This window comes from Leuciscus leuciscus (genome assembly GCF_965113295.1).
Source record: "Leuciscus leuciscus genome assembly, chromosome: 24".
NCBI classification, from domain to species: domain Eukaryota; kingdom Metazoa; phylum Chordata; class Actinopteri; order Cypriniformes; family Leuciscidae; genus Leuciscus; species Leuciscus leuciscus.
In genome coordinates this window covers 9,411,885-9,438,738 of record NC_138723.1, presented here as the reverse complement: position 1 = coordinate 9,438,738, position 26,854 = coordinate 9,411,885, and the positions used below count along the sequence as shown (strand labels likewise).

The following is a 26,854-nucleotide window of genomic DNA, read 5'->3' as shown; positions in this document are numbered from 1 at the left end:
GAAACTATGTTTTTGTTGTATTTTTATTACTGCCAATGTCTGAGAGACCACAACCCATAAGATTGCTAAAGTAAAAAATGTGTACCGTTGGTTCATTAATGTTAAGTAATATTTTTGACTCGAACAAAATCACTTAATTGTCAATTTTTAGGTATTTGAAATGTACTATCATTAACTTTTGTAATGTTAATTTATATTATGTTATATATATGCACGGTAAAACTCTCTCCAATATGATATATACACATTATAATGCTTGATCTGTAGATAAAAGGCTGTGGATTTGCATAAAATGACTTTATTTTGTGTATTTGTATTTTATGTTTGTTGCTGTTTTAAAACGACTCGCTACCGTGTGCCTGTTCACACCACAAGGACTATGAATCGGCATCAAACGCACAATAACTGGAATTTAAAACTTCACTATGTGAAGAAACAAATGATCAATAAACTGTTGGACAGATATAGGCTACACTAGGATTTGTGCGCTCGAAATTTCTTCGCTTTGTGCCGTGAACTTTTAAATGCGCACTTGTGCAGCGCTGAACACTGTGACTCCATGTTGCTTTGAGCACATCATTCTGCACCCGCGATGCGCATACGCGCTTTGTGCGCTCTGTTTTGAAGCGTTTCATATTATCATGGTTTTTCCTATATTTTTTATACCTAGCCTGCACAATACATTTAAAATAAGCATAATTTAATTGTATATTATATTGTATGCACTAAAGCTGGTGAAAACCTATCTCAGGTCCACAATGTCAGATGACAGATTAAGCAATTTAGGTGTTCTAAGTATTGAGTCAAGGAGGGCAAAGGCCTTAAATCTAGATGAATTTGCTGATCTTTTTGCAAAAAAAACACAAAAATCGTAGAATGCAGTTAATGTGACTGATTCTGAATATGTAATGCAAATTTAAAAAATATAATGGCAATGCAAATACATTGTTGAATGATTGGTAATCATGGTATTTTGCCTGTTAATGCCTATAGTGCAGTGCAGAAAATGATATGACAACAATAAGGTCTAAACTGGCCCCTCTAACAGTACAACTGGCCCCAGCTTGCCCCCAGCTTGAATGTGAGGCTATATGTAAAGCAGAAAAGCGCAATATAAATAAAATGTATCATCATCATCATGTGATTATATTTACTACTTTTGTGAATAAATCTTGCTGCAGCATTTTGGACCAGTTGAAGGCGAGCGATTTGTGACTTGGAAATACCGCAATACAATGAGTTGCTGTAGTCTAAATGGGAAGTAATAAAAGCATGAACAGCCATCTCTAGTGTTTTGTCAGTTAGGAAGTGTTTAATTTTAGACAAAAGACGGAGTTGATAGAAACTAGATCCAGTTACTGAAGATATTTGTTTGTCAAAATTTAAAGGCCCATCTAAAAGCACACCCCAAACCTTTCTTACTTTGTCAAAAAAAAAAAAAAAAAAAAAAAACTCAAATACTCATGAACATGTGAACACGTGATGATAAGTACGCATGTGACCATGTTATATACTTGTGCATGACCTGCCTGATCTCATGAAAATGCATCTCTATGGCACGCATCTCTATGGCACACTTTATTGAGTGTAATACACACACATCCTACAAAACTAATCCTAACCAAACATATAATACATATTACATATTACACACCACTACTAAACCTACCCTAAACCCACCCATGCCTATCATATGCACGTATAAATTGCACAATAAACACAATGTGTGCTATAGAGACGCATTTAGTGTGACCGGGTTGGAATGACGTAACAATTTCACAAATTCACGTTTATGTTGTTTACATGCAGATGGTAAAGGCATCGTTTTCAAAATGAGTGATAAAAGGCATAATATATAATATACTATATAATATACTATATATACATAATGAAGACAGACTTCACTGCCAGTTCACTTCACTGTTCACACACACACACACACACTGTTCAAGTCCTCTCTTGTATAGATAGACATCGTTCATTGAGTCCTCACTTGGCCAGTATAGAGTGACATTGGTCTGTTAGTAATATAGACATGTATGTGTGAGTGCAATGGCACATAACAATGGCAAGTAAATTGTTAGGGACTGCATAACCAAGCATAGAAAGTATCTATGAAGGCCTATATATAAATATATATAACTTATAGTTACAAAATAAAGACATACTTAACTGTTCACACACACACACACAGTTCCATTGCAGGCTATTGTGAGTCCACTGTTGTATAGGTAGAGATCGTTCAGAGTTGAGATTCAATCTTGGCATGTTTAATTTTTTTTAATTTTTTTAATTTTGATTTTTTTAAAGTTATATTATGAAAAAAATGATTTAATTTTTGTTTCTTCAAAATGACCAGATGCAGCAAGTCAACTCAAAAGTTTTGAATTAGATCTTAAAGAAAGGTCCACTGTTGGATGGTAATGAACGACATATGTTTGGTTGCATTTAAATTGAGCAATATTTCAAACACTGACTTTCTCTGTACATCAACATCCTAGAAACAAAGGAAACAGAAAAATAAGGACATGTCTATTGATTTTTTTAAGAGTAGAAATTATGTTTTAATTAATAGGCAGCCAAAACTATCAGTCGCATTATTAATATCTTAATATAATAATAATTACATTATAATTATAACATTTAGTTGCAGATCCCCTCTTGGCATGCTTTTTTTTTAATAAAAAAAAATGCAAATTTGAAGTTATATTTTGAGAAATATAATATAATATATATGGTAACCCTTTATAATAACTGCATCCTATTAATCATTAGTTAAGCATTGGTAAACAGATAAATCATAATTCAGAAAGCAGACATTAGTAAGCAGTTTATAAATACACCTTTAAACGCTGTATTATTGAGTTAGAAGCATATCTATAATGTGTTTAATAATTGCATTTTCATACTTTATTAAATCAATTTATCATTTCTAAATGAAGTATAGCATTATTTACAAATCAGTTATTTAGGTGTTTACAGTGATTAATAAGATCACTTAGAAATTGTGAGTAAATGTAGTAGATTCAGGCCGTTATAAAGCATTTAGTAGTGGTCAGTTCACTATTTTGCGAGCTCATCTAAAGTGAGGACTAGTTATGCTTTGTAAATAATTTATAAAGGAGATTTAAAGACTCATTTATATTCTAAACAGAAAAAGGAAACAAACACAACACGATAGAGAACATAGAAATATTAACAGCCTTTAAATCTCCTTTATAAAAGCTTTACAAGGCATAACTAGTCCTCACTTTAGATGAGCTCACAAAAACTCGTTTTCAAAAGCTTTCATTGTCAGGCCCCCAAAATGGCATTTTCGTTGAAATGAACGGCCAAAACGTTTTCAGTTTTCAGTTGAAAATGATGTCGTGTAAACAGACCCTAAAGCGTGTATTATTTATTGCACTTTAGTTTTTCGACATAACATTTTGAGATTGACCTCCAAAATCTTTACAGTGTGTTTGTGATGGCAAGAAATGTACAAAGCAGCCAAACACGTATCGTTCTTTACCATCCAACTGGGGACGCGAAGTTCATTTTGATGAATAAAATCATTATTCACTGTATAAAGTATGCTTTACGCTATACTAAATATAGGTCACTATAGTGACCTGAAATCGTTACCTTAAAGAGCTATTTCTGTTTGATTAATCCTATAAACCCTAAAGGGACTGCATAACCAAACATAGAAAGTATCTATGAAGAGAGAAAATAAGTGTTAAATAAAATAAACAAATATTATGACTGATAAAAGGCATAATATATAATATACTATATATACATAATGAAGACAGACTTCACTGCCAGTTCACTTCACTGTTCACACACACACACACACACTGTTCAAGTCCTCTCTTGTATAGATAGACATCGTTCATTGAGTCCTCACTTGGCCAGTGTAGAGTGACATTGGTCTGTTAGTAATATAGACATGTATGTGTGAGTGCAATGGCACATAACAATGGCAAGTAAATTGTTAGGGACTGCATAACCAAGCATAGAAAGTATCTATGAAGGCCTATATATAAATATACAGTGAGGAAAATAAGTATTTGAACACCCTGCTATTTTGCAAGTTCTCCCACTTAGAAATCATGGAGGGGTCTGAAATTGTCATCGTAGGTGCATGTCCACTGTGAGAGACAATCTAAAAAAAAAAATCCAGAAATCACAATGTATGATTTTTTAACTATTTATTTGTATGATACAGCTGCAAATAAGTATTTGAACACCTGAGAAAATCAATGTTAATATTTGGTACAGTAGCCTTTGTTTGCAATTACAGAGGTCAAACGTTTCCTGTAGTTTTTCACCAGGTTTGCACACACTGCAGGAGGGATTTTGGCCCACTCCTCCACACAGATCTTCTCTAGATCAGTCAGGTTTCTGGGCTGTTGCTGAGAAACACGGAGTTTGAGCTCCCTCCAAAGATTCTCTATTGGGTTTAGGTCTGGAGACTGACTAGGCCACGCCAGAACCTTGATATGCTTCTTACAGAGCCACTCCTTGGTTATCCTGGCTGTGTGCTTTGGGTCATTGTCATGTTGGAAGACCCAGCCTCGACCCATCTTCAATGCTCTAACTGAGGGAAGGAGGTTGTTCCCCAAAATCTCAGAATACATGGCCCAGTCATCCTCTCCTTAATACAGTGCAGTCGCCCTGTCCCATGTGCAGAAAAACACCCCCAAAGCATGATGCTACCACCCCCATGCTTCACAGTAGGGATGGTGTTCTTGGGATGGTACTCATCATTCTTCTTCCTCCAAACACGTTTAGTGGAATTATGACCAAAAAGTTCTATTTTGGTCTCATCTGACCAAATGACTTTCTCCCATGACTCCTCTGGATCATCCAAATGGTCACTGGCAAACTTAAGACGGGCCTTGACATGTGCTGGTTTAAGCAGGGGAACCTTCCGTGCCATGCATGATTTCAAACCATGACGTCTTAGTGTATTACCAACAGTAACCTTGGAAACGGTTGTCCCAGCTCTTTTCAGGTCATTGACCAGCTCCTCCCGTGTAGTTCTGGGCTGATTTCTCACCTTTCTTAGGATCATTGAGACCCCACGAGGTGAGATCTTGCATGGAGCCCCAGTCCGAGGGAGATTGACAGTCATGTTTAGCTTCTTCCATTTTCTAATGATTGCTCCAACAGTGGACCTTTTTTCACCAAGCTGCTTGGCAATTTCCCCGTAGCCCTTTCCAGCCTTGTGGAGGTGTACAATTTGTCTCTAGTGTCTTTGGACAGCTCTTTGGTCTTGGCCATGCTAGTAGTTGGATTCTTACTGACTGTATGGGGTGGACAGGTGTCTTTATGCAGCTAACGACCTCAAACAGGTGCATCTAATTTAGGATAATAAATGGAGTGGAGGTGGACATTTTAAAGGTAGACTAACAGGTCTTTGAGGGTCAGAATTCTAGCTGATAGACAGGTGTTCAAATACTTATTTGCAGCTGTATCATACAAATAAATAGTAAAAAAAATCATACATTGTGATTTCTGGATTTTTTTTTTTAGATTATGTCTCTCACAGTGGACATGCACCTACGATGACAATTTCAGACCCCTCCATGATTTCCAAGTGGGAGAACTTGCAAAATAGCAGGGTGTTCAAATACTTATTTTCCTCACTGTATATATAACTTATAGTTACAAAATAAAGACATACTTAACTATTCACACACACACACAGTTCCATTGCAGGCTATTGTGAGTCCACTGTTGTATAGGTAGAGATCGTTCAGAGTTGAGATTCAATCTTGGCATGTTTATTTTTTTTAATTTTAATTTTTTTTAAAGTTATATTATGAAAAAAATGATTTCATTTTTGTTTCTTCAAAATGACCAGATGCAGCAAGTCAACTCAAAAGTTTTGAATTAGATCTTAAAGAAAGGTCCACTGTTGGATGGTAACGAACGACATATGTTTGGTTGCATTTAAATTGAGCAATATTTCAAACACTGAATATCTCTGTACATCAACATCCTAGAAACAAAGGAAACAGAAAAATAAGGACATGTCTATTGATTTTTTTTTTTTTTTTTTTTTTTTGTAGAAATGATGTTTTAATTAATAGGCAGCCAATACTATCTGTCGCATTATTAATACCTTTATAATATAATAATAATTACATTATAATTATAACATTGAGTTGTAGATCCCCTCTTGGCATGTTTTTTTTATTTTATTTTTTATTAAAAAAATGCATATTTGAAGTTATATTCTGAAAAATATTATATAATATATATATGGTAACCCTTTATAATAACTGCATTTAATTAATCATTAGTTAAGCATTAGTAAACAGTTAAATCATAATTCATAAAGCAGACATTAATAAGCCGTTTATAAATACAGCTTTAAATGCTGTATTATTGATTTATAAGGATATCTATAATGTGTTTAATAATTGTATTTTCATACTTTATTAATTATCAATTTATAATTTCTAAATGAAGTATAGCATTATTTACAAAGCAGTTATTTAGGAGTTGTCAGTGATTAATAAGATCACTTAGAAAGTGTGAGTAAATGTAGTAGATTCAGGGAGTTATAAAGCATTTAGTAGTGGTCAGTTCACTATTTTGTGAGCAAAAGTGAGGACTAGTTATGCCTAGTAAAGCATTTATAAAGGAGATTTAAAGACTCAGTTATCTTCTAAACAGAAAAAGGAAACAAACACAACACAACACAATGATAGAGAACATAGAAATATTAACAGCCTTTAAATCTCCTACATAACTAGCATAACTAGTCCTCACTTTAGATGAGCTCACAAAAAATTGTGAACTGACCTCTACTAAATGCTTTATAACTACCTGAACTACAGTAGAAATACATGTTAATAAAGCATTTATTAACACACTAAGTAACTATTACTATATGTCTGAATAATAAGTGTATGATGTATGAATGTACATTGAATTAGTTTAATCATTTACTCACACTTTCTAAGGGATCTTATGAACCACTGACAACTCCTAAATAACTGCTTTGTAAATGATGCTATACTTCATTTAGAAATGATAAATTGATCATTAATAAAGTATGAAAATACAATTATTAAACACATTATAGATATGCTTTTAAAACAGGAATAAAGCATTTATAACTGCATTTATATACTGCTTATTAGTGTATATTAATGCTTTATAAATGAATTAACTCTTTACTAATGCTTAACTAATGATTAATAGCGTGCAGTTATTATAAAGTGTTACTGAAGCAGTTAAACAGCAGCTCTACAGTCTCAGAGCCTCTCTAGGACAGCAGCCATTCAGACAATAGAGAAGTGTGAACGACGTGTGTTAATGGGCCACTGCAGTTCCTGCTCCAGCCTACAGGAGCGCTGCTGAGTATGGACTTAAACACACACACACATGTAAGTCCCCACTTGGTCAAAAATGTACAAAATTAACCAGAGCGTGTTTTGGCTGATTTTAACATGTTTTAAAGCATGACCAACAGGGGACTTGAAAAATGTCCCCACTTGGCTCGACGGTCCCCTGTTAGTGAGTGTGTAACGACACCAAGGTCCCCAGTTAGATAGATAGACGAGTACACACACACACACACACACACACACACACACACACACACACACACACACACACACACACACACACACACACACACAGAGACAGAAGTCCATAGCTTGATGCAGGAATGTGTTGATATTGGCTAATTACTTGTATATTATTGCTGCACTGCTATTATAAACATATACAACATTCATACTACATATTTAATCTAGAATTTTAGCACTCACTGTGGCATCAGTATGTGGCATCACACATTATAGTGTAGATTTATTTAAAATCCCAATAAAAATAAATAAAAAAGACTACAGGCAAAAACATTGATTCTTGTCATGCTCTGGTTAATTTTGAGATGTTGGGCTATTTGGACTTCCATGTGGTTTTAGACTAGTGAAAGAAAACATTCACAATGCACCTTTATTGCACTTTATCTATTTGCGTCTGTAGATTTCAATCACAAGACAAATCTGTAAAAGCTATTTTCACAAAATGAGGTTTTTTTTCTAATGAAGAGACGGAGCCACAAATCTCCACTCTAGTAGAATTTATATACACAAAAATGTAGTTTATTATTTTATTCCTCTCTGTATTCTGAAGGGGTTTATTCTTGTCATTCGCTGGATTTGAGATGACATTTTATTCCTTAAAAACATGGGGATTTTTTTTTTTTTTTTGGCTATTTTCTGGAATAATAAAAAGGATAAATTCAAAATCCTCTCTGTAAAAACAAGAAACAAGAATTTTGAATCTGGCTTTATCCAGTGTTCAGGTTTCAGTTCTTAAAATCTATGCAAGATTGTTACATAATGCCTCATTTGCATATTTAAACATAACATTTCAGAAAACGTGTAATACAAAAACAATGTTTGTGATTCTTAATGGAATGAATCAGCTTTCCCCCGTTCACCTGTGGTATCTCGCCTTAAAAAAAGTATATAGAAATTATTGCAAAAAGTATTTTTGGCTGATTGTACTTTACCGTGTTTCATAGCTATATTAATATATACATTAATTATTATTTAGGTAATATTGATTTAGCAATTATGTGAGAGACTTGCAATTATGTGGTAAATCAGTTGTCTAAGAAAATAATATATACAGTTTATCATCATTATACAATAATATTTGACCATAGAATACTGTGATCGACCAGTCAGAATCAAGTATTCCAGATCAATGAGTAACAATATATCAATAATATCACCCTAATCAGACTCTAACGACAATTAAAACAAGTGTAACACACTCTCTTCCTTTAATTCATTTCAATATGTAAATGATTTGGTAAATAGCCGTCTAATAAGATAATGTACGACCTGCGCCTCATTATTGCTTTGCTGATTGTCCTGATCTCCTGCTGTGCTTTATTTAGTGTTAACCAGCCGAGGTATGCCTGTAGTTTGGTCATCGCCAGGCTTGAGGTTTAACGTGTGTGTGTGTGTGTGCAGATGAAGGTGGAGGGCTGTGAGAAGTGCAGTATTCTCTTCAGTAAGGAGGGTCGTCTGAAGGCTCTCAGCGCTCCTAAAGAAGGCAGTGAGGAGGACATGGACGAGGAGAAGGAGGCGCTGAAGAACCAGCTGAGAGAGATGGAGCTGGAGCTCGCACAGACCAAACTACAGCTGGTGGAGGCCGAGTGCAAGATACAGGTACACACACACTCACACACTACAGCTTTCAATGTGTTTACTGGCTTTAAGGACATAGGGGAACTTTTAGACTGTCCTATGATTGGACACAGATACACATCCATCAGTGATGGGGGCCATTGTATAAAAATGCAGTTTATACACACACACACATTGTTTGAGATAGTCCAGTGGTTAAAGTTCAGTTGACCTGAAGTCACTTTGAATAAAGCGTGAGCTTAATGTCTTCTTTAGGATCTGGAGCATCATCTGGGTCTGGCTATAAACGAAGTCCAAGCAGCCAAAAAGACGTGGTTCAACAGGACGTTAACCTCCATCAAGACTGTGACAGGAGCGCAAGGCAAAGAGAGCGTCTAACATCATCTCCCCCGCAGCCGGAACAGTGCGAACAACATGACTTCTCTCTCTCCTTTTTTTTTTTTCCTTTTGTAAAAACTTTACTTCTAGGGTACCAGAAGTAAACACCCCCCTCTGAAACACAAGTACTTACTTACTGAAAAACAAGACTTTAACGCTAGTGTTTCTACTACTGATGTTAAACAAAGGACTGGGGCGTATAGCTGACTGAACTGTCTTCTGGGGGATATTAACATTTCTATCTACTGACCTACTCAAGACTACTTGCACAAACACAGTCCGAGTCAACATAAGGTACGTGTGCGGCCGGAAAACTAGCGTGACTTCCGTTATTGTGACAGGAGACGTGTTGATGGTGTGCATGTGTACGACTGAGGTCCCCTTTTATTGTACAGTGTATGCGTGCGTGCGTGTGTGTGAGTGTGTGTGTTGGCCAATATTGTGGTTCTCTGAGGAAGACTAAAAACAGGAAGTAGACAGGTAGCACACTGTACAGTGAACATTTAATTAGATTCCTCCTCAAACCACTAGCTGGCGCCCTTCTGATATTAGCGAAAGCAAATGGTATATGATGGGATACAGGCATTGTGAATATGAAGGGCTGCTTGTGTATCTGAAAGGTTAAAGGTCGCTGTTGATCATGGCTAACAGGAAGCACTTATGCAGTGAGCACACGCTCTGATCGGAAAGCACATCTGGAGGTAACGGAACCTGTGTGTGTGTGTGTGTGTGACGGACTCTCTGAGGGGAAGGTCTTTGCACCTTACAGTCATATTTATATTGATATCAAGCTTGCTCGAGTTATTGTCGTTGTTAAAGAAGGTCCTTGAGCCTCTTAAGACAAATAGGCCGTTCTAAAAGGCACTGGGTTGTAAATAAAAAGCATATGATTTTTTTGGGGGGGGGATTAATTTTATATTTCAACTATTTGGTAACTGTACTAATGTTGCCTAATTGTACTGTGCTACAGATTATTACTCATGTCTTGCTTTTGTCTTAAATTTCAAACTGCTGTCTCATCATTACATGCCAAATGTACCTTTTACCCAGCATTACATGCGTGTGGACATGGTAATAGTGTAGGATGCGTTGTATACTTCCATGGATTTCAGTATAAACCTCTGAACACGTGTCTCCCGCCGTCTTGTGTCTGTTCTTCATGTAGTCGAGTTACATTTTTTGCCATTGCTAATTGTTTCCTGGACTCATTTAAGACTTCAAAACATTTTACTTGTATGGTATATTTTCAAAACATCAACATGAACAAAGTTATAACAATTGAAAAGAAACATCAGCTTATGTCAACGTGCATGATTTATTTGATCACATTTAAAAAACTAAAAAACATTCTCTCTTATTACAAAAATATTCTCATCAATAATTTACAGCTGTTTTATCAACTGGACACTAACATATGAATATTTACATGCAGTGTAATCAGCACTGACTCCAACATACTGTACCACCTGATCAATTACAACAGGACATACTGTTATCAGACACCACAATCAGTCATTTTTAATTCTTACAATCCCTAAACACAAGAAGAGGAAGGTATCAAATCAAAATTAAATTATGCAGGCTAACATAAGTATGTGTGAGTATATCTATAAAGCCATCAGATGTGCAACTCCCACAATGACCTCACATGAGACATTTAAACACTAAATTAACCAAATTACAATTCATTTCCATTTTAAACATTGCATTATCAGTAAAAAAGGGGGATGACAAATTATACAATTCATATACATAATTCAATTTATATTTTAAATACTTAGATGCAAGACATATTTACTCAAGCATGATGTCATCAAATGAGAAATGAAAACCATCGATGAGGTCATTTCTTATCTATGAGTTAAAAACTGGGGACAATTCAGGATTTGTGTATTTAAATCAAAATTTATGTAATGCGTTGATGAACTAGATTGTCATACATCTCAATGTAGAATTATCTGAATCACACAACATTTATAAATATTTGAATGTACTTTAATACAATACACTTGATACTTAGTATGTTAAGCATTGAGGTAAGATGATTTTTAATTGTGTCATTTCATCTGAATAACAACATTTGTGAGATTTATTCAGTCAAAACAGTTTTGAGTTTAACTGATCTAACTTTGTGTCTCTGGAAAATAGTGATCAATTACATTGCATTATGTTGACTATTAAAGTTTTGTGTCTATTTGTTAATGAGGGATTTGTGGAGTAAAAGTTCAGCCAGGGCCATCTTGCCCCTGTTTAATATTTTACATTTTGTGCAATAACAACAAAATTAGCAAATGTTTCTATTTATTTCCTAAAACACATTGTCTAATGCATCCTCATCCTGCACATGCTAAACATATCTAAATGTGTTAAGTTTAAAAGGAAATTCACATTGTTCTTGACGGGGGCATTTTCCCAATTGTAACCCTTTAAAATATTTGTTAACATGCTCCTGAATATGAATTACTTTAACCCAGTAAGCCCAACATATCGGCTGAAAGGACTTTGCTCATTAGTTGGCGAATCAAGAAATCCTGCTATTGTGGCGGCACCGGTCATGAATGAATATTTATGAACACATGCTACTTGACTTCCCGCAAGGTTTCTATTCCAAGTCTGTAGGCTATGACTCAATTAACTGCTCTATAGACATTATTAAGAGCGATGAATAAGCGCCATGACGGGTATGAAAGCGAGGCTGTTGCTTAGTTCCTGTTCACAGGTTTCCTCAATACTGTATTTCAACCAGCTTCGATAGACTAAACCACTGATCATGTGACAAGAAAACACTCAACGTGAAATGGCGGTCCTACAGCACGTCTTGTAATATCATTAAGCTTGTTTATAAGCATGGAATGTTAACTCTTTAAATAGTCGCATGGTCCAGTAAAATTATCGCCCTGGGATGATGTGCTAAACATGTCTGGGAATCCTGTTACCGGGAGTTACCTGGCATCAGTACAAACCTTAACGTCAGCGCTGATGAAACCAAACTCCACAGCTCACTTGTCACTCGTTAGTGAACTAATTTGGAGGAGGGGAACGTTGATAGCACTAATTTACCCAGAGCCTGACCAGTTCATGCTTGAATACCTCAACCCAACCCCAGTGCGCCTCCAACTCTGCCCAGGTTTCGCTGACACAGGCCTGGTGTTCTGCTTGCTCAGTCATCCAAAATAGCTTCCAGTGGAGGTGAGGAGCAGCTGTAGAGGGGGGGAATCTGCAATGGTTTTCCCAGATGAGAGGTGTCCAATAAACAGCTGGGATCTCTTACATTCTGGCAACATGTATTATGTCCAGTGTCATGCTCAAATACTTGGTCTTACCTCACCATGGCTCAATGCATGTTAACAGCTCAGAGGAGGCCAGTCTTATGGGTCTGTTCCTGGTCCTTCTTCCGCCTCAGACCTGACTTTGGTGTGGAAGGACCTCGATGTAAAGCAAGAACTTGGCTGTAGGACACCGTAGAGCTGATTTCTTACTAAAAGTGTAGTAAGATGAGGAGCAGGACTCCTGTCATTTCATCAGTGCCTGTCATCCAACACCAACATTCCCCAGGAGGATCTATCCACACTGATCCCATCTCAAGTGTGGGTTACCAGAGACTGACAAGACTAACCCTTTCAAACCCCATGGACCCACACATGTATCACACAGACATCCCAAACTCCCTTATCTGATCCTTTTGAGTTGAGAGTCACTCTTGCAATCCCAAACCAGTCAAGTGATTGGGCTACAGTTTGTCGTCGTCAAAGACCTAACACATCACTGATGTCATCTTATCTCATCGAATTTCATACACTCTAGTCAGCGTGATTTATGAGACTGCTCTCCTTGCTGGACATGATTTGTATGGATTTGCATTCTTCAGATCGCTTATTTCACCCTTGCTGCAAGGCAGAAGCTTGTCGCCCTGCTCATATTACAGACCCATCAATGTTAAAGTGCGCACTTTACACAACTAATCTCAGACTAGGTGCGTCAGTTATAAGATCATTCCCATCCCAGACAATTATTATCCCAGAATTAGGCCCTGTCCCAAATGGCACACTTCATATGCACTTACGGTTTTGTGGACTTACAATGGCTGCCGTGTGCACATGTCCATTAAGTCCACGAGACCGCAGGGTGTCCCATTTGTCATTTTAGGTTTCAGAAGGGTGCTCACGAGCGCCCCCTTTGCGGTCGATATGCGCCCTTGATGTGCACTTTTCCCAGACTTCTCCACGACAGACAAGGCAGCGTTACATCACGAAAGTGGGGACTTGTAGGAAGATCGCAAGTGTGTTTAGGGTACAATTTGGGACAGGGCCTTACAAGTCATGTGACAACATGAATGAATTCTGGTAATTTTTGTGCCATGATTTGCACAGAATGGAAAAAGAAGGGACCTGTCCCAAATAGCACCCCAATCCCTCATTGTCTTCCGAGTCCACACTTTCATGAAGTAATGCTGCTTTGACTGTCAGTGACAAAGTGTGGGCAGAAGTGCCTGCAAAGGGGGGAACTAGTTAATGGACACAAGCATGCAGTGGCCAGAGTTAAGGTCCTTGCACACTGAGTCCGAAAATTCGCATGCGTTTTTTCGTATTCGTGATTCGGTGGCTCTGAATTGTCAAAACATCATTCAAAATGCTTTCTACGGATGCGAAAAACGAACCTGATCCAAAATATTTTATGTCGGACGAAAGTTTTGACATAACTTAAGTATTGACATAACGTGAGGTTGTATTTATTTTTTAACGTGAGAAAATTTCGGATGCGAATTTCAGACTCAGTGTGCAAGGGCCTTAAGGGTCCCTTCACACAGAACAAGTTTTTGCATTCCACTGTTCTGCTTTTCCGTTAACGTGCAAGACCAGGGGTCTCCAACCCTTCCTGCATACTCAGGTCTAACCCTGCTCCAACACACCTGCCTGTAATGTTCAACACAATACTTTGATTCGCTGGGTGGAGCTGAACTCTGCAGGACAGCAGTGACGTCCCAATTCAGAGGCTGCATCCTTTAAAGGACACATACGAAGACTGATTGTGTCACAGTTTCGCGACGGAGGTTGTCCCAAATCGAAAGCTCCTCCAAATGAGTCCTTCGTTTTCTCGGGCAATGAATGGTACAACAGATGGATCCTTCGAGGCCTTACCCACCCCAGAATTCAGGATTTTTTTACATTTTTTTTTAGAAATTACCAATTCCACGTTTAAATGTAAGTATTGGGTTTCAATTTACTCAAATATCTAATGACTCAAATGTAAAAACAATAAAAAACAACAACTTTAAAGTGATTCAAATGTTGACTTATCTTACTAAGTGATGTGATTTTATATAGTTTATACTCTTGATGTACATAAATGGACCATGGTGAACATATTTGGACAGGTTGTGAAGCCTGTAATGTTTTCAGACAGTTTAACATAACTTTCTAAAAAGTCCAGTAAAACGTTACTGTCACTCATCAACGGCAGCTGTCACAGTTGCTAGGCAACAAGAGCCATCCTCTGTAGGCTAGACCATCACATTTAACAACGCTCAGCCCGAACCTCACGGACTTCGAAGGCGTGGTCTTTGAAGTCTGCATCCTTCAGCCTCTGAATTGGGATACATCTAGTGACTGACGGACGTGTTTGACCATTGCACTCGTTTTTCGCAGAATCTCGTGCATGAGACTTTTTTTAATTTAAACTTTTAAAAAGACATGTTTCTAGGCCTTGATTTATTATTCGACTACCCTGCGTCTCGCATTTTTAAATGCAAAAACACGTTCTTTGTGTATAGCCACTAAGTCCACAAGACTGCAAATGCACTTGAATTGTGTCAATTGGGACAGGGCCAAAGGATGTTTAGGAGCTTGCTCTCCTTGCTGCCCTCTGTCTTATTGGAGACAGTGCACATACCCAACAACTGGTTGGCTAGATTAAAACAAGCATGAAATTTATTGTAGCATATTCAACATCTCTGATCAATAATGGACAAATTCCACGAACTGGGACATCTAGTTAGAAATTCAAAAAACGAAACTGCAACAAGCTTCTGTCTTGTAGTGCACTAGACATAAAGACAGAATGGACACAGAACAAAATACACCACTCATCAAAAAGTTTTTATATATTTATTTAAAAAAGAAAAGTTTACACTTTATAGAGATTTAGCACTTTATTTTAAAAGCATAAATTATGGCAAAAAAAAGTGACAGACAAACCACTATAGTATTTCCACAACTAATAGTTTATAATTTGATACCACGGCTAGCAAACATCTACTGCTGTCATGTTCAAGCACTGCTCGCTCACAGAAGTTGTGCACAATCATCACTTCACATTATATTGTTACCCTTTATAATAATATCTCAAATCTAGATCATTTTTTCTTTATATAATTTGTCAAGTTACATAAAAGTTGTGATATGAATAACTGAGAATCCCGCAGACTGCTTTCATTCGCAGTCTGACTCAGGAGTATTTACAGAATCATGGAAGAGCTCACAAGCAAGGATTTGCCAATGCTCGTAAGTTACAAATAAAAGGAAATAAACGTAAACAATGGGCATAAGCACACACACACACCCCAAAAAAACACACACACAATCACATGAATGTTTTTTTTTTTTTTTTATCATAATAGGTAAATAATTCATTTCAGTGTATTTGGATGCGTCTACAAAGATGCAGTTAGCTCTTCTATGAAAGTACATTCTACTACATAAATACATTCCAAACCTAAACATGGCTCTATTGCTGGTTCAGTCTACGGGGACTTCGGCGTCCCGGCTCGCGGGTGAACCAGCTCAAATGACGGCCGTCCCCATCTGCCCCGCTTCATATGCAGGGGGAGATCGGAGACGAGGAGAAAACATTACCTTCAGCAATTCATTTTGCAAAGCTTGCTCAATCTGAAACCGGATCTATATCTATGTACTTGCATCGCAAGCTCGCAAATTGAATTTCCAGCTTTTCTCAACTCCAGTGCCACACACAAGTCCCTTTCTTTCACGACAGGACAAATATTCCATCACTTAAGTCTGCTCGTATTGATTAAGCACCAACGTTATAAAGTGTCTCTAATCTAATGGTTATCAATCTGTTGCAAAGTGAGAGTATTAAATGAAAAATGCCAGATCTAGTCAGTTAATCATCATTTATGAATTTACATGAAACTAAAATATATGGTGTTTGGACAAAAGATTTTAAATGGTGTATTGGTTCTATCAGAGGCAACAGTCCAATCAACCATTCAGTGCCAATGTTGTGATTTTAATCCAGATTTCTTTCTAAATGAAGAGTTTTTGCTACTGTATTGGACAGAGAAAGTGAAGACACTGGGGACTTGAACCTGCATTACTCATGTGAGCTCCAAGATGTTTCTAGCACATATATTAACTGCTGGGTCATGGCTCTGACAAATTAACCAAAGTGTGCTAAACCAGGAGAAGCGGAAAGTGGCGTTTAACATCTACCTGAGTAGAGCCGATGAAGTGGCGTACAATCGTATGCGTATCTTGGGGCCCCGCCCACTAACAGTGACATCATACACGAGTCGGCAAACGGAATCGGAAATGAAACTAACTTTTGATGGCTCCCAGGAAATCAAGCCTGGTTTATTTTAATCAGATGTTCTCTTGCGGATCTTTTGTTGGAATCACCTCAACACTTAATTTGACAGGAGATGCAGCTGTGCAAATGTCTTCTCCCATCCCTCGCTACGATAGACCACTGAGATTCAATCGCAGCTGATGAGCAGAATTATAACATAAACTGAACTAAAATATGAGTTCTAACAACATATTTATGAAGACCATCTGGCTGTCGGGAAGCAGGCTGGCATGAAGAGAGACATATTTGCACTTCAGGAGAAGATTTTGATGCTTTTTAAGCACTGCAGCAACAACGCAGCTGCATCTGATGTTTATAAAGACGGACTGGCTGCGTTCACACTAGCACACAAAAAAAATAAATTGATCAGATTTTTTACTCACATCTGACACATACCAGAATTTGTTGAATATGTGTAAACAGTAAAATCTGCACGAGATCAGATTTTTTCGCATCTGTTCTGAGCCACGTCCAAATGTGGTTTTAAATCAGATACATATCTTATAGATGGACAATATCAGACCTAAACATGTATATCCGATTCCCCTTGGATTTCCCGCTAGGTGAGGGTGACCCGTCTGCCAACACAGATAGCTTTTTAATGTTGTATTATGAAGCAGATGTGGAGCATAGAAATGTGTTTTCAACCTCTGCCCCGTGATTTGTATAAATAAAACCGCTTCACTACTGAATATTTCTTTACAACGAGAAAACTTTGCAGTTTTTGTAATTTTAAACAGCTTCACACTCAAAATCTCTTCTCTCTCTTGTTAATTTATTCAAATTCATTTAAATAAACGTACTCTTTCAACGCTGCTTTATTTCACTTCAGAATTGTAGATCTAAGTGAACCGTTATTACCGTTATCTTACCGATTATCCGTTCAGGTAAATTTTGCGCCGCTAACATCCATTACAGATTTTAACTTATCAATGTTGGAAAGTAATCATGGTACCAACCAACCGAAATGAATTATATAAATAATTAAAATAAATAACAGAATCGATTTGGGTGGGAGTTAATGTAATTATTTTCTAAAGTGAATGTAAACAGGCAAGACAAAAAAAATCTGATATGGTCAAAAAAATCTGATCTGTGCATTAAGCCTTGCAGTGTAAACGCAGCCTATATGGCTTTTACGCTGGATTTGTATTAATGAAACATCCCTGTAATATCTTTATTGACTATGACACATTGTTTTGACGTACGTAATATTTTACAGCACATTTGTGAGTGCGGGAAATCATATTTCGAGGTAATCTTGGTTAAAGTCAACATGTAACTACATTCTAAACTCGTGTCTGTAAACAACATGATGTATTTTCAAATGAAATAAAAATTCTCCTAATTTTTAGGGCCCAAGCACCGATGCTGATGTGAGCACCCTCTTGGAATTGCTCAGTTTATTCCTGTTTTGAAATTGCAAAGGCGGAATGTTTTACATTGAAAATTGATTGTATTATGAAAACGAGCGTTACATATAAGCGAACCAGAGGATTAGAGGAGAGGGGTTGTTGATGTCAGCCAAAACTCATTGCAGAGGCATTTATTTTATTAAAGTTTGATGAAAAAAAGGTTAACTTACAGTGATGAATCGTTCATAATAAGCCAAGGAACGTGTATTAAAGTAAATCGGGCCAATTTTCATTTCATGTTGACTTTATCGTTAATGAGTTTTATGTTGGCAAACTGATAGACACAAATAACATGGAAGACTTTGAATCGACGTAATGTAAAAATGAACACATTCTTTGCCTCACTTTGTAAGCCCTCTGTTTCACTAACTCAATATAAGGTTAACTGTGTTAACTCCCAGTTGATCAGTCTTTTGAGCTGCGTAATGCTGGTGTGGCGTCAGATCCAGGAAAGGGCCTTGTGTGTTTGCCGATCATTCATAAAGCTCAAAGAAAAATAAAGGCCATTTTGTCTTTTGATGCGCTTTTCTCTCAAATCTCTATTGCATTTCCATACAAAACTTACCCATACAAGACTTACCAGCTTTAATTCAAAACTGACCGAAGTCTCGTCTGGTTGGGGAACAGAAAAATGAATTTGTTTTCAAAAATGTTCCAAAAAGTTAAAAACGAAAAGAAAGAAAGGTTACACTTTATTTTAAGGTGACGTTACATTGTCCTTACTCAAATACTTATGTACTAAATATGTACTTATTATAGTGTTACGGTTAGGGTTTGGGTTGAGGGTTAGTTACTTGTAATTATGCATAATTTACTGTTATTACTATAGTAAGTACATGTAGTAACGTGTAACTACGTCACCTTAAAATAAAGTGTTACCAAAAAAAATGTCATTATGACAAACAAGTATATTTAAACTGTTATGATCATATGATGCATGTTGTACTATTGCTTTTATTGAACTAAACTATACTATTATTCTACGACTATTCTGTATTGTTTCTGAGATTATATCCCATATTTTCCTATTTGAAAGCTACACTATTACACATTCAAACACAACAGCTAAAATATGACTAAATACATGGGGAAATTTATATAAGAGGACACATTCAATATATATGTGAGCTGGGTTGTGTCCTGTTTTTGTGAAATCCAATTTTTTTTATGCCTTATACATTTGGGTTTTGGTGAGAAATTGTGACATTCAATTGCTTACTGAAAGCACAGTAAAATATCAAAACTACTTTGACATACAAACATCAATACATTCCTAGTGATATTGGTTGTATTATCTACTTGTACATGTGAAGCTAACAAGAGGACATTTTTATATAAAAATTACTTTCATTACTTAACGATAAGCATTCAGAGTACAGTAAAACAATCCTGACGGTTCTTCGAATAGCTGTAAATCTGAATATAGCACAGCTAAACTGATATCATCAAGCGTATTCCCATTTCTGTGCTCTGTGGTTGGTACTGTATCTGGGAGTCTTTTGAGAGCTGTTATTAATTAGTTGGCCTACAGTTGCGCTACACCAGACCTGCTGAAGAAAAACGCAAGAAAGTAAAACGCGACTGCTCGCTGCTGCATTAACCCGAGGCCTGTTTCACAACACGTGTGAGCGGCGGTAAAACATGCATTGCGCTTTCACACCCACAGAACTGCAGTACTACTGAGAAAAATAGGGATTTCTGGTTTACTAAATTGAGCATTTCCTTTAATAACAACCAGAGTCTATTAAACAGCTATCGGGAGTTAGCTACTGACAACTGAAAATGAAAATTGCTCTACACGGAACTGAACCCAAACACAAAGTGTAGCTATAAACTCCTTCAATGATCTGGATTCAGTCAGATTTTCTGAATAGAAACTCCTGTTTGTGTGCCTGTAAAAGCTTTTAATGCTAAATATTGTGTTGCTAAATAGGTTTACAGCACATTTTCAGCATGTTTTCTGCAAGAACAGGCAGAGCACAGAAACTTGCAGCTACGCTTCTGCTATGATTGTGCAGGCAATGTGAATGCTGTAACATGGCCACTGAAATGTGTCCAAATATGTGCCTTTTGTGTGCAGTGTGAAACAGGCCTGAGAAGTACGAATGACAGAATGAATGGAAAGGCGAATGAAGGGCCACCTATGCCGCGTTAAGAGAGTCACCTGTGCTTTTGCAGGGAGAAGTGAGTGAGTGAGTGACCGGGTCACACTAGCTGCCCCTCATACCGTGATGACGTGTACGAGTATGCACCCCAGTCAACGGCCAGAAAGAAGAAACCAATCTGCCGTCGGATGTGCTTTAGAAAGACCTGCGTGTTCGCCTGTGAGGTGTGGGTGTGGGCGGCACGGTGGCCAGATGTTTGGAGGACGACCTCTTAACCCAACCAGAACGCCAGACTTTGGTCGACTGAGCAAAAACACGCACACGCGCGCAGATCTGACGAAAAGACACGGCGAAGCCGCTCGAGTCGGAGAGAAGGAAGCATCACTAATCTACTACAGGTAGATTAAGAAAAGGGCTTTCATATTGCATTTTCACAAGAATAATTTACTAGATTAAATTGCTTAGCATATATGTATACTGTATATATAAAACTGGAAGAAAGTTATATCCTAGTATAATGGTTACATATCACTTTCCAATTCTAAAATAATTAATACCAAGAATATGTATATGTATATATATATATACTGCATATAAATATACATAAGTACATCGGTATATCTACACATATATATTTATAGTGCCATAGACCATACATATATATGCATGTATTTATAATATAGCCACACATACACATGTGGTGAATATACAATGAAAATGACTATATTGCAATGCCAAGTTTGAGTGAGACTCAACCGAACATTCACATCTCAAGTAAGCTTAAAGCCCAAAAGAGTTCAAGTGTATTGCTATATAAGGAGGAACCGAGGTCCCCAGCCGGTTTTCGGGACGAGCAAGTCAAATAGAGTATTGCTTTTGTAAGAGTGGTGCATTTTTGGATCCTTAGATTGGGTTTGGATGGGTTTGTGAATGAAGTTTGGGCCGTCTCTGTGCGGTGGAGACAGCCTGGTCATGCCTGGAGTGGTACGACAGTTTAGAGCCACACAACCTGATGGTTCTAGAAGTCAGAGAAGAGATCTTGAGGACCCAAGTGAATAAAAAAAGGAGCGATGGTCCGCGGCTGGTAAAAGGGATTGTCAATGAAAAGACCACCTACAGTGAGGACAAGAGCAGAGAGAGCTGCGATTAATGATGCGGCACGGCAGGAGGCAGCGGTATATATATATATACATTCTGATGGCAGGAGGGAAACGGGGTTAGGGTGTGCCACAGGGGTGGATACTAGGGTCTCTGCTCTTTCGGGCTGTACGTGGGGTTTTCATTGCACTGGGAGCGTCTCAGGTTAATAAAAAAGACATCAACAACTTAAGCTGCACGGTTAACTTTCCGACAAAACGGAAAAAAACTTGGAGCTCATTCCTTTGTTACAAGGCAGAGGAAATGTGAAACGTATGTGGCACCTCTGAGGTTTCCATACAGATGTAGTTAGTACATAACTCTGACAAATCAGATCTGTTGTGATTTTGGAGAGAGTATAGTACAATGACTGCTATCACTACCAAAGAGGACGGGCCATTGGTTCTGAGTGGACACTTGAGGATGACCATGACGAATGGGAGGGATCCGTTTACAATGAATGGGAATATAGTGACCACTCGTTTAACCATGGAGATGGAGTTCCTCTTTGGTAAGCGATGATCATGACCCAGCCATAAGCCAGCACAAGCATTGATCCACATGATCCAACGGGAACCAATGGAGTCAATGTTTCATGAACGTTTAATCCAGAACGTTTGTAGAAACAGGGACTAGTGTCTTTGCAGAAGCCAATGTTATATTACAGGTGTGTGGCATCGTCTGTAGCTCAAAGGGTCAGGAACAGGGTTATTACAGATAACTGAAACCATTTTTGTAAAAAGTTCATGAATAAAATTCAATATTAAAAAAAAACTTTTTTTATTTTGAAATAAATCAAACAAAAATGGCAAAAACAAACAAAAAACAAAACAAAAAAACAAAACAAAAAACAAAAAAAAACGTTATCTCAATGATACTAAAATAGCAGTGGTTAGGAAAGACCCCCCGAGCAAAGTGAGCGCACGTGAACCTCAATGTGAATTCGCTTGTGCTGGCCTTTGGAGGAGTATGAAATAACATCTCACACACAATAAGACACTCACCAAGAAGTCAAAACAAAAAAGGACAAAAAGACATTTCAGTAGCATGTCTCCATGGATCCCTTGTTGCTGCTTTCGATTCTCCGCTGTAAGGCTGTGACTGGAGGCTCCGGTGTGTGTCCATGTGAGGGGCCGTGTTTGAGATGTGTGTGTAATGTGTGTCTTTGTATGGTTCAACTCTATTACTAACTATTCAGTCGACATCTAGAGCCTGATCAACCAAACCTTCTGTGAGGAGACAGCAAGGTAATGTTTAATGACTATGAATGGAATAATCAGCTTCATAACTAGCTCGAGACAGGGTCACCATTCATTCATTGGGACAGAAAAAGGGGTCAGGTCAGCATGAAAGGGTTCAAAGGTCATCTCGACATGTGTTAACTGCCCAAAAAAGCTACTAAACTGCAGGCTGATATTCTTAGACGTCCAACGTTTTAAAACAAGCTCTGTCTGGAAATACAAGCTGCTAGAGTTAAATAAAAAGTAATGTTCCGGGTTCAATACATGCTGTCAATTATCACAGAAGAGAACGGACTCGTCCCTCAGTTTGTAAAAACAAATCGCGAGCACAATGTGCTTGATGGAAGTCTATTGCACTGGAATTTTTATATTAAAATACATAACATTAAAATATAGCTTTAACATTATACATGTTAACACAGTCAATGCTTTGATTTAGTCTAACAAAACCAAACCAAACGAAAAGACTAAAACATAACAAAAACAAAACTTCAGAATAGACTTACATAGACTTCGATTTAGTCCAACAAAACCAAACCAAAATAAAAAATAAAAAAAACAAAAATAAAACAAAACAAAACAAATCAAAACAAAACAAAACAAAACAAAACAAAACAAAACAAAACAAAACAAAACAAAACAAAACAAAACAAAACAAAACAAAACAAAAAACTTCAGAATATACTTACATAGACTTCGATTTAGTCCAACAAAACCAAAATAAATAAATAAAACAAAACAAAAATCAAACAAATCAAATCCAAAACAAAACAAAACTTCGATTTAGACTTCGATTTAGTCCAACAAAACAAAACAAAAAAATCAAACAAAAAAATCTAACAAAACAAAAAAACAAACAAATCAAATCCAAAACAAAACAAAACAAACCTTCAGAATAGACTTCACAGAAAGTGCATTACAGCAACTTTCACTTACAAACTGAGGGACAAATCAAAGCTCTTTTCTGTGGTCATCAACAGAATGTGAAGATGCTGTCCATAGAGCACAAGTCGCATTGAACCTGGAACATGCCTTAAAACTTCTTTAAGTATCTGAAAGCAACACCAAATGTTCATTCAGAGCTGCTAAAACTGCTATAGAGGAACATATATCTGCTACACGAGTAACTAAAGAGGTCTGAAATATACAACAGTCAGTGCTTGGCAGTTGATGAAGATAAAGGTTTATTTGTAAGCAGTAGTTTGAATTAAGATCTATACATCTTAAGCACAGCTCCTGATATCCGTACATAGAGTAAAGCCTGTCATGCCTATTCCCATTCTACAAGAAAAACCATGATAACAAAAGAGGCTGATATAATTTAAAATATCCATGAATGAGGTAACAATTCACAGTACAAATCCTTCAAGTTTTCTTTCTGAAGAACATAAAACCTGTATTTGTTTAAAACCAGAAGACAAATGTGATAATGATCAAATAAAAAGCTCTTTACAAATATACCCTCATAGCTGTCCCTGCGTGTGATAGGGATGTGCTCCCTGACCTTCCCTTCTCACGTACATTTACGCTGTGTGTGTGTGTGTGTGTGTGTGTGTGTGTGTGTGTGTGTGTGTGTGTGTGTGTGTGTGTGTGTGTGTGTGTGTGTGTGTGTGTGTGTGTGTAAGGTAGGCTCCTGAGCTAAAAGAAAGAGTAGTGGGGGACGGGGTAGGCGGGCACTTTCATGACGGGCAACAGAAGCATTCTCTTGGGCAAACCTAGAGAGAAAATGAAAAGAGCACTCCACATAAGTCCAGGACAAAATAAAAGACCTGAGGGTGTTTTGTTTTAAATGAAGCTAGAGCCAATTCAGTCTCATTCTAGCATGGGGATATGAGCCCAAGAGAGGGGAGGAGAAGAGTGAGGTCAGGTGAAGAGAGAGGGCAGAAATCAAGCATTCATTCAGATAGGAGATGACACACATGTACCTGCTGGCTAATGTCATGTGATATGATATACACATACAGTTGACCTGCTGAACCACATGGTATATTCAGTCATCTTATGAAAAATGGCTCTTGAGTAGGGCTGGGCGATATAATGTAGATCAAATCAAATCTAACAGCTCCAGATCTTTCATTTGATTGGTTGATATTTCAACAACCTGTCGCAGATATTCTGTAGATTGAATGATGGTGTAATAATTTTAATATTTTCCAGCCTTTGTGTATTTGCTTGGAAAGTATGATTTTTCTAAAGTCCCCAAGATTTTAACCAAACAATCACCAATTTCGTGATTTCGTGAACCATTTTATAAATCAAACAATAAAATACAGTGAAATTGTTTGTTGAATGAAATTCATGGCATGTTTTCCACTAAATTAACACACTAAATTAAAGGAATAATAATTATCTATTCGATTTTGCTTTATTTACAATGTATAAATCTAACAAACAATAATATACAGTGACATTTTAGTTAGTTTTTTCAGCTTTTCACAAACTTAAAATAAATGTTATTTTATTCACAGTGTATAAATCTAATAAAAAATATTCAAGGTATGTTTTCCACAGTTTTTATGAAATTAACACACTAAAATGTTTTTTTTTTAATTGTATTCACAGTGTATAAATCAAACAATAAAATACAGTAAATATTTCATGGAATAATACTTGTTTTTGCTCATTAATTTTAAGATAACTGTTTTCTGGAGACAAGATGAACTTTTTTCAGAAAGATTTAAATCCGAGACACTAATAAAAATATCTGTCTTTATCACTAATGCATTAAGTTGCGACATTCAGTACATATAAGCAGGTTAGTTTACAAGCATAGTCTTGAAGAAATGTAAAAACAGCACAATGCCATTGTGACATTCATGTCCATACTTAATAATGTCCATAAATATTCAATATATCACCCAGCCCTAGTTTTAACAACTAGACAGAACTATCTAATTGAAAGTAATAAAGTTAATAGTGGTGTCTGAACCATATATTTGAATTGTGGGTCGGGGCACATGGAGGGTTACAGGAGTGATTTGCTGGCTGGCGCTCTTATGTGGAGTGTTCATTCTGTGCCGTGTGTGTGTGTGTGTGTGTGAGAGAGAGTGTATGTCTGTGTGAATAGAACTGTAGTCGTAGTCTCACAGTCGTTCCCATTTAGAAATCCCAAAGCAGCAACAGGAGGAAGAGGGTTGGACAGCGTAAGATGACTGGTGAGAATTACTGCATGCACACAGCTCTCAGGCACCAAACCGGAGAGACGTCAAAGAGAGGGGCGCACTGTTCTCTTACAGCACAATACCAGGTTTCACCTTCCACCTAAAGGAACAGTCTTTATGTGGCAGGCAGAGACCAGGCCGCTGGGAGCAACCCCATACCCACCCACCCCCCTCATCCTGCGAGGAATGAACACACAAACCCTCGTCCCCGCTGAGCCCACCTCACCTAGTCCCCCCTGCACATAAGGCTCATTCAAAGCATCTTCATCTGGGCCTGACCGGAGAGGCGCTTACAAATCTGTTTACTGTGTGCGCATTCCTCTATTTGTGTGTTTAGAAGCTGCAGTGTGAATGGGCGTCCCTGAGCGGTGTGCTTGCGTGGAGTATAACGGATTAAACTGTGTCAAAACTCAGCAGCAGTTTCAGCCAGTTATGACAATGGCGCATGATGAATATTAAACATAAAACGGCAGTTATTCGAGGTCAGTCAAATTATTAACTGAAATTAAAACCATTAAAGCCTTTATTGGTTTTTCTTAATAGAAAAAGCTCAAAAAAAAAAAATATTCAATGAAAAACTTACACTTAATCTTATTTAATAAAAATATTGAAAAGGGTTTTTTTTTTTTTTACTTGCTTTAAAAAACGACTAAAACTGAAACCAAT

The 26,854-nt window shown here is 37.2% G+C and overlaps 2 protein-coding genes across 7 annotated transcripts in view; one reads left to right on the top strand and one right to left on the bottom strand.

Annotated features, from left to right (window-relative positions):
* Positions 1-10,679, top strand: part of rabgap1 (RAB GTPase activating protein 1) — a 118,631-nt gene extending 107,952 nt beyond the window's left edge. For both annotated transcript variants that reach the window (XM_082158781.1, XM_082158780.1), the window contains 2 exons: positions 8,991-9,188; positions 9,423-10,679. In XM_082158781.1, the coding sequence (XP_082014907.1) occupies positions 8,991-9,188; positions 9,423-9,545 (321 nt within the window). In that variant the 3' untranslated portion in view covers positions 9,546-10,679. The remainder of the gene's footprint in view (positions 1-8,990; positions 9,189-9,422) is intronic.
* A 4,956-nt stretch (positions 10,680-15,635) lies between these two features.
* The window catches only part of strbp (spermatid perinuclear RNA binding protein), a 101,640-nt gene continuing 90,421 nt past the window's right edge, over positions 15,636-26,854 (bottom strand). For 3 of the 5 annotated variants that reach the window (XM_082158798.1, XM_082158799.1, XM_082158797.1), the window contains exon 19: positions 15,636-21,762. In XM_082158798.1, the coding sequence (XP_082014924.1) occupies positions 21,668-21,762 (95 nt within the window). In that variant the 3' untranslated portion in view covers positions 15,636-21,667. Of the gene's footprint in view, positions 21,763-22,790; positions 24,743-26,854 lie in introns of those variants that run through there. The other 2 variants (XM_082158800.1, XM_082158801.1) reach the window with 2 other exon arrangements.